The sequence below is a fragment of the Athene cunicularia genome (assembly GCF_003259725.1).
Source record: "Athene cunicularia isolate RWA chromosome 4 unlocalized genomic scaffold, athCun1 chr4_part2, whole genome shotgun sequence".
NCBI classification, from domain to species: Eukaryota; Metazoa; Chordata; class Aves; order Strigiformes; family Strigidae; genus Athene; species Athene cunicularia.
This window is the reverse complement of record NW_020799099.1, coordinates 34,121,358-34,130,869: the sequence shown is the minus strand read 5'-3', so window position 1 is coordinate 34,130,869 and position 9,512 is coordinate 34,121,358. Positions and strand designations below refer to the sequence as shown.

At 43.6% G+C, this 9,512-nt stretch overlaps 1 protein-coding gene across 1 annotated transcript in view; it reads right to left on the bottom strand.

Annotated features, from left to right (window-relative positions):
• Positions 1-3,279: 3,279 nt before the first annotated feature.
• The window catches only part of LOC113479714 (mastermind-like protein 3), a 14,639-nt gene continuing 8,406 nt past the window's right edge, over positions 3,280-9,512 (bottom strand). The window contains exon 2 of the mRNA XM_026847972.1: positions 3,280-4,833. Coding sequence (XP_026703773.1) covers positions 3,280-4,638 — 1,359 coding nt within the window. The 5' untranslated portion in view covers positions 4,639-4,833. The remainder of the gene's footprint in view (positions 4,834-9,512) is intronic.

Sequence of the window (9,512 nt, the reverse complement as noted above, 5' to 3'; positions counted from 1 at the left end):
GGATTTAATTCCGTTCACCACAACTCTCTGGGCCCGGCCATCCAGACAGTTTTTTACCCAGAAAAGCGTGTGCCCATCCAAGCCACGAGCAGTCAGTTTTGCCAGGTGACTGCTGTGGGAAACGGTGTCAAAGGCCTTACTGAAGTCAAGGTAAACAACATTCACAGCCTTTCCCCCATCCAATGAGCAGGTCGCCCTGTCGTAGGAGATCAGGTTTGTCAGGCAGGACCTGCCTTTCATAACCCCATGCTGACTGGGCCTGAGCATCTGGTTGTCCCTCATGTGTTGTGTGATGGCACTCAGGATGAGCTGCTCCATCAGCTTCCCGGGTACCGAAGTCAAGCTGACAAGCCTGCAATTTCCCAGATCATCCTTCTGACCCTTCTTACATATAAGCATCACACTGGCCCATTTCCAATCAGTCAGGACCTCCCCAGTCAGCCAGGACTGCTGGTAAATGATGGAAAGCAGCTTGGCGAGCACCCCAGCCAGCTCCTTCAGCACCCTTGGGTGTATCCCATCCAGTCCCATAGGCTGGTGTGTGTCTGTGTGATGCAGCAGGTCACTGACTGTCTCCTCCTAGATTGCGGGGGGGTCGTTCTCCCAGTGTCTGTCTTCTGGCTGAGGAGGCTGGATTCCCTCAGTACAACTAGTCATGCTATTAAAGACTGAGACAAAGAAGGCATTAAGCACCTCAGCCTTCTCCTCATCACTTGTTACCATGTTTCCTCCTGCGTCTAGTACAGCAGTACACAGAAAATAAAGACAAGGCATTTTTGTACATATCTGGTATTCTCTAAATCATCTTTTGGTCTTTAAGTATGTCCTTGTAACAATCACCTAACAGAAATATACAGTCAGTGCTAACCATGAGATGCAATAGCTAAAATTTTTTCCCTTTAAATGCCATTTGTTAAATCCACATTATTATTTAACACACACACACACACACACACTTTTACAATTCTCTATCAAAAACCAAAACTGCAATGAAAGTAGAAATTATAAACTGACAGATACATCCACTTTACATTCAGAAACGTATTTCAAACTGAAGAGTGCGATCGCCTTATTTTCCATATATGATTTGGCAAGTCTGACCATCTGCATCCTGCAGCAAGTAGTAGAATCAGATAATCTGCATCAGTCTAGATTTAACTCATAACAATATATCATTTTTACCACCTTTGCAAAAACAATTCGTTTCCACCAAGAACATCTCACAATAATAACCTTTCCAATTTCCCACAGAAAAATGCTTTTCAGGGAAGCAGGAAGGAAAGGAATTAAGAAATACATTACAGTTAGAAATCTATTATTTCAACTGTCCTCACCAAACAAAAATCCCTTCAGTGTAGGCAAGTGGCTTTCACAAGTAGTAAAGGGACCTTTCTACATCTGCATACAAGCAAGAAGTCCCTCATTCTGACTGGGTCAATAAATGTGAGTTGCACACATAATATAACAAAGTATGGCTTTGCCTTAAGTTTCTTCTTTACATGACACAGAAATGACTTAGTATCTGGACTTTGTTTTGGAAGAATGTCTAGTTGTAACCAAATATCTAGTTTTTCCTATATTAAAAAAAAAAAAAAAAAGGAACTGAGTGAGATTAGATATATGAAAGTTTGGCTTTCTGTTCACACTGGAGAACTGTAGTGAGATATTACCATGAATTTCTCAATTTAGGAAATGGGGGAGATGACATTAACTCTTTCATATAGGCAATTCATCCTCTCAGCTGTTTGATGGGTCTTTGAGTTCAACAAATGTATCAAAAGCAAATAAAATAAATAAGGCCTTAGACAGCACAACCACACATCCTCTGCCTCTCAGTTACAACCTGACAAATCTGTAGCTCAGATTACAGTCTGAGTTTTATATCATCATTGCAGTATTTCTCTAGAGAAGTCTTCCCAACAAGAAGGGGTTTGAGGCCAGCTATTTCTAATGCAATAGGCAAGCAGAATTAAAATAAAGATATGAACCTTTGAGCTGTCACCATGCATCCTGAACCAAAACCAGGAGGTGGGTAAACATTTCTTTTTGTTTTGCAATAAATTTTAAATATGTGATGGGCTCTGACCTGGTAAAGCTCCTACTCCTCCTATTGGTAGATCCCCAAACTCCACTAGCTGAAGAAATTATAAATTTCACTGTATTTCTACATGCATTACAGTGTGAGTCACAGTTAAACCATGCTCAGAAGGAAGTACGCCTTGTAGGTGGTGTGGAAACAGCTAATTTGGTAAAAAGCTGTTACTCTAAAACTATCAACCAACAATTCTATTAGTGTACTATTATATTAGAATTCCTGACATGTTTTGGTGGCATGTAACTTCTGTGAAGGCATCACCTACGTTGTGAACTGATGATTAACTTTAATTCTTTTTAAAACCCTTAAAACAACATCCAGAAAATTTATTCTTGAGCCTTTCCATGACACCAGTGTGCAGATCTTTACAGGGGCTGTGCAACTAAGAATACACAGCTGACCTAGGAGGCAACAGGACATTACTGTAACCATTACTCAAACTGGTTATTAATTCATTTCAAAGCATTTCCCAAGCCTGGCAGCTGCTGCTCAAGAGATTAGCATGGAATACATGGGAGACAGTGATGCCAAGTCACTCAAGCCAACATGACTTTAGCCTCTTGCTGAAAGACTCTACAGATTCACAATAATAAATACTTGAGGTTGCTAAAGACTGCTTGAAAGGCCCAGAATAAACCATCTCATTTCACGCATGGTTCAAGCACCACTAAAAGTATTTAGTTGTGCTTACTTCTTCCAGTGGAAACCAACAGCACTCAGCACCCAAAATGCTTTGTTCCCTGAGCCAAAATGCCAAATATGCTGTTTAAATCTGGCTCAATCTCTGCCCCAAGAAGAAGGGGCCAACCACTCTGCCTTTTTGTTCCAATGCTAACTACACTGTGGAAACAAAGTCATGAAGTGGTTTGGGATCCAAAACCATCAAGGCTTACATTATGAAAAAAAAAAAAAAGGAAACAAACCCTCCAAGGAAGAGTGATTTACGACCCAAAACATCCCAGAGTGGCCCTAGGCACTCATCAGTAGAAGCACAGGGAAGAGCTCTAGTTCAGAAAAGCAGTAATTTAACAACATTTCTAAAGCATAACACAACATCGTTTCAGTCCTTTCTTAAAATGATCAAGCTCCAACACCACATGAAAAATCCAAGAAGCGCCTGCAGTGACGTTCCATACTTTCCAGGAGAAAGAGGAGGAGAGAGGAGGGAACCGTACAAAGAGATACTAAGCCTTTGTATCAGCCTCTTGTTGGTTGCCCACATATCGCGAACTCACACTTACCTGTCCAAGGGAAGGAAGTGTTGCATATGCCATGGGCTGATTCATCATTCCTTTCTGCTTCATGATGAGCATGCGCTTCTGTTCCTCGCTCAGGTGCGCCATCTGAGCTTGCATCTGCGGCTGCTGGGACTGCTGCTGCTGGATGTACGGCATCATGGGGTTCTTGCTGGGATTTGCCATTGGTGGGGTCATCCTCTGACTCAGCTCAGCACTGAAGTGGGTCAGAGGTTTGGTGTTCCCGTAAGAAAGCATATTGGGCTGTTTGCTTAAGGAGTTTGTGCCCAGGTTATTTGGCTGCTGACTGATCATATTCATGTGATTTTGAGGGAGGTAGTTATTAATTGTGGTCTTCTGTGGATTGTTTGCCATAGGAGGCACTATTGGGTTTTGGTTGTTAAAGGCTTGGGGATACATCATTGGGCTATTTGGTTTGTCTGCACTGAAGGGTCCTCCATACGGACTAGATGGAGGGCCCACAGGTGACCAGCTTGAGGGTTGATTTGGATGCTGCTGCTGCTGCTGCTTCTGCTGCATGAGCTTAGCCCTTTGCTGCTGCTGGGCTGCCATTTGCTTGAGCTGTTCAGCTGGAGACAAGTCGGTGCTCGGCATATTTACAGGCCCAGGCCCTGATCCTGCCACAGTTGCCGCTGCTGCTGGATTCATAAGATAGCCGTTCCCAGACCGTGTCTGCGTCTGGCCTGGGGTGTGGGCCTGGCTGGGAGTTTGAGGTGACTGAACAACACAGTTTGCTGGTGAGCCGGCAGGGATGGGGGCTGGCGGGGCGCTGGACACAGAAGCTATGCTAGAGGCTGTGGAGACGTTTGAAAATGGAGGACCAGAAGAAGAAGGCCTCACCTGGGGAGACCCTAACGGCACGTGAGCAAATGGAGAATGAGATGGATCGCTTTTCACGCTTGCACTCTCTTGAGTCTCTGTGGCAGGCCTGGGAAATTCTGGCTCCTTCTTCTCTTCAAAGTCTTCGTTGAACAAATCTTGTATATCATCTTCTGGAACAGTGTTTGCTAGTTCATCTATTAGCTCTTGCCACTCTTGATCATTCAGGTTAATGTCTGAGAAGAGCTTGTTCTGATTTGAAAGAGATGTTTCAGAAGTGTCTATGCAGCCGGGGTCATCCAAAGGCTCTTGCTTTAGCTCCTTGTTCTGCAGGATGTTAAAGCTATCGTCTAGCTCATTGCAACCGTTAACGGGGAGCTTTATCTCAGAAAGCCCACCGTTTTTACCTAAGTCTTCTAGACCACTACCATGAGTTCCACTGTTCTGCAGGGGCAGGGGAGCTTTCATGTCAAGCTGGTGAAGAGGAGAAACAGAGGGCAAAGGCAAATTATTGGGCAAGCTGTTGATTGCCTCGATGCCTGGTACATCCTTCCGTATCCGCTTGCTGGTTGGAGAAAAGCTCCCATCACAAATTCCATTCTGCTGTTCTCCATTGAGAGGTGAACGTGCGCCTTCCAATTTCCTTTTGACTGTCTCTTGAAGCTTGAAGAAAAACAAGAGAGAAAAAACAATTAACCAGTTGCAGATACAAGTTGCTGATGAGCCTTGTGACAGATAATCCTTATGAAGCCTAGTAGTGACAATCAGTTTTAAAAACTCTGATTAGGAAATTACTTTGATTTCATTCTCATGCCTTGATCAATTTGAAAAGATGGTGTAAAAACCAAAACCAAAATCAAACCCAAACCAAACCTGCCCCTGAACAGGAGAGCAAAACTGTAAAGTGTGTCTGTGCTCTCCAAGATACCAGAATTTTATGGAGCAAATTGAGTAATTCAACTTTTTGGCGTCTAACACAACGATGAGATTTAAACAGTATCTAACACAGCAAAGAGTCTTAAATTGGACCAAAAAAATGGAATCACTAAAATTTACTATTTACTCTGAAAATCTTTTTGTTAGAAGTTTCTAGAAGCCTCTTGAAAAATACCTGCAATACAATTGATTGACTACTTGAAATTAAACATGTGTTGTTGACACTAAATTTTTTTGAGAAAATTCATTAACATAGTTTCATTTGATTAGCCCTCTGTTCTTGGCTACAAAGCATATTGAGAATCAGTTTTAGTGAGGAAAAAAATATATTCACCCTAAAAAACAGAAGACACTTTGCATTATGTTAATCAAATAACGAAAAAAAGGAAATAATCTGTATGCTAAGAGCTAACTTAAAAGATAAATAACTGACAGGAATGATAGCAAGACAAGTCTCCAGGAAAGCAATTAAATTAGAATATAAGAATGTTATTTAAAAAATAGTGTATTAATATAAGCTTTAATTCAGGTTAAAAGCAGCATAGCAAAGCACTGTAACAACCTACAGTCTCCTCCTGTCACACCAAACATTAAGTCCTCCGCTTATGTACCCGGCTAAAAAAAGCATCCCTCTTTGGCTAAGGCAAAAAACAATAGTGGGGAGGGGAGGAAGCAAAGAGGTCACAGCTCTAGCAAACGCCTTCAGGACATACTTGCATCCTTGATACTAGAACAATAGAAGACAAAATACTGAAAGATTTTATCAATTTTTAAAGTATTTTTACTGGTATGAAAGTCCCAGACATTCAGCTCCCGCCCCTTCCCTAACCTAGAGGTCCTCAACCTTCTTTCTTCCCACAATCCAGATCCCATTTATTTCTCCCATCCCAGAGGGTTAGTTCCCCTTTCATCCCATGTGTAAGGCAGGCAAGCAAGTCCCTATCTCATCCCCATTTTAGAGGGAGTGGTTCTGAGAAGGCTGTGCCCTTCTCTCGCCCTTCAGGCCTGCGTGGCCTCTTCAGCATGCAACGCAGAAATACGTGGCTGATGCAGGCATTGCTGCAGTCCCAGCTGAACACACGCAGGACACCAAGCTATGTGCTGGTCCTCTGCAGAAGTGTGACCTTTATTACAAGGCAGAAAGGCAAGTCAATGAGTCCTTAAGCAGACCATCAACTCTTTGATTTGTACTGGAGTAGAAGGGGTTTTTATGTGGGAAAATGATTAACATGTGGCTAAGAGTCACCAGTAGGTCGCTGTTGGTGTATGTGTCCGAGACAAAGACAGCACATGCCAAGCCTCCCACACGCTGAAATTCCTTCTTGGCTTCTGTGGTGCCACACAGAGACTGGGTGCTCTGTGACCACAGCCTCTGCCACACAGACCGCTGCTCGGCCAGGCTCTTCCTCCGGTGCAAGATGCCTGTGCAGCTCCACAGGAGCTGTCCTTATCCTGAGTCTTTCCCTACCCCTGGTTTCTGGGGGTCAGGGAACAGCAGGGCCAGTGGTTTACACTGAGAAACTCCTCTCTCTGTGCCGCAGGCTGCAACGGGGAACCCACCGGCAGTAAGGTGGGGGTCAGGATGGCTGAGAGTGGTTTTTGGGCCTCCCCACTGGATGTGTGGAGTTCTCATCAACAGGCTCCCACTCCCCCCTAGTCCGACCACAGCAGCTCCTGCCCCCATGAGCTCCACAGATGCCTGGGGACAGGGTCCTGCACGTGGTGACAGATGCAGGCGGGAGCACACACTGCGCTGGCGCTCTCTCAATTAAAGCCCAGAACAGTCGAGTTAATCAGCCATGGTCTGCGGGAGCACACGAGGCTGCAGAGCACAGAGCCCCACAGCAGAGGTATCACCTTTTCATCTCTCTGTGCCACAGCAGCAGCAAGCTCTAGCAAGAGGCGCTTGCCCAGGGGTGGTAATTGCCTCATCTGTGCCAGTTAACAGCGATGTGGAAGGTAAGTCAACACCCGGGACTAGTGTGAAGGATAAAAATCAGATCCCACAAGGAGGCTTACGATATGGCTCTCACCTCTGCTGCTTCACTACCCTAAAACCTATGTTAAGCTGAATACCACCGTATGGCATTACAGCTCCCTGCTGCTTTTTGACCGGTGTAACTGGCATGTGGCAGAAGACTACTGAGCTTGATTCACTGATCTTTATATAACCCTGGTTCAGACCCCAGAGACGAAGACAGGACGATACGGATGCGGTAATGGCACCACTTCACAAGTACGGCAGCACGGTTGCTTCCAAGTTTCCTTTCTTCAGAGCAAGAAAAGGAAGAGCACCTGGCCTCAAGTACTCAAGTACAGGTGGTCAGTAACACAGTTGATATAAAGGCTTAAAATAGAATATTTAAAAGTTGTCCCTAATGGGCCACTTACACAATTTAGAGCTGAAACACCCATTTCAGCAACTAAGCCATCACACTACAAGGTCACTATCCTGCTTTGCCTTCCACATCAGAAAAACAGTCACTGAACAGCAAGTGACTCAAGACCAAGTTCTATGGCACACACATGCAAAAACAGGGTTCAAAGAAGTGTCCAAAACTTATGATGGCCCTTTGCCCTGAGTTCATATTGGCCAAATGCTAGGCTAAAGTAAGAACAGTCATACCAAAAGACCTGGTGACAGACTTCTGGTTGTGAAGTGAAGTTCATATAAGGAAGACATGGGAAAAAACTTCATTTGTTTTAATGACAAGTCAGGGGTTAGTGAAAGCAATTATCTCCTGTGAAATACAAGAGAACTCACTCCATACATTCCACAACAATTTGAAGGTATTTCTTAAAGAATATCGGTAGGAGTGACATGCTTTCACATTGGTTACTAATTTTTCCCGAATCCATCATCTTATTTGTACATGAATGTTTACCAAAAGAATCAAAACTATCTAGTGGCAAATAACCAGCCCTAAAAATATCTGCTCCTGAAGATTTCATCGTGTGCTGAAACTTGGATGTCCCCCTGTACAAATATACAGTGACTTTAGTGAAAGTAAAAGCAGGCCCAGTATATAAATATTAATAATTGTGTTTATCATGCATTACAAAAACCCCCAGCTTTAACATGGAAACTATTTGCCATCAAATATCAAACATACAGAAATTGTGCCTTGTTGCAAATGAAAACAAAATGAAGCCTATTCTAAGTTTGTAGCTCCATATTATTCTCCTTCAGGGGTTTTTGGATTTGGCAAGTTTACAGGCACTAGGAAAAAAACCTAATCTTTTTATTTTCTTTGTTTGCTTATTGAACTGTAGGTAGACAGAAACAAAACATGAAAGGTTTATTTAAAGGCAAAATTCTGGATACAACCGATGCAGACAGGGAAACACCTTGGCTCTGGGCACTTTGGAAGGGCTGGGAGCCATCGCAATAGATGCATCGCTTCTTTCTGGAGTACAACACAGAAGCATTCTTATCAAATTACTTCAGTGCTAACATTCATTTTCATATCTTGATTTCATTCCCAAACATTATGTCATCTGTCGGATGGCTTGAATATCGTACACTGACCATATACTGGCAGGTTACCACCGCCGGGACTCCACAGTGTCTTGGACTAAAATCCCAGCACTTCCCCTTCCCTCTGTAAAAACAATGTCTGAAGTAAAATATTCTCCTGTAAAGTGTCTTCCCTTTCCTTCTAAGAAGTAGTATATAGCTTGTGCATGTGATTTACAGTATGCATCATGAAGATATTAGCAGTAGCTTAGAGATTTATGTCTAGGAGCAGAAGACTCTTGATGCATAAAATAAAAATGAAAGGAAATAATAAAATAAACCCAAACCAATAAAATACTTGCCAGTTTCATAGACGTTTAGCTTTATTCACACAAAATATTTGGCTGATAGACCTGCATTTCACAGCAGATTTCTACCCCAAAACGGGAGAAAGAAGTACGACTCTCTATTCTTTATATATGCCTTTGGAGAAACTCTAGTTGCAGAGCAAGAAAAGGTCAAACTTTGGCGGGTTGACTATTTAAATGAATCTTGACTGGGGGAGAGGTGTGGGGGGACAGAGGCTATGCACACAAACACACAGACACACGTGGACCGGAATGGTCTAATCTAACCCGCCCTGAAATTTTGGGCTCGGACATGCCACAACAGACCCGACACATAAACAAGAGAGTGTTGAGGCTGTCGGCTGGGCTTTCATCTGCAGGCAGAAGCTGCTCCGCTTCATCCCACCAGCAGCAATTCATTTTTCAAAAGAAATGAGACCGAGGTGCTGTTGTTATAGCAACAGCCGAGCCACTCGCCTGCCCATCCTCCACCATCGAGCTGCCTTTGGTGGGCGGCTGCTCCAGTCATCCACGGGGAGTGACCAGGGCTGTGGTGGTGGCTTAGCCCTTTCATTGCTCTTTTAAAAAATATAGGAACAGAG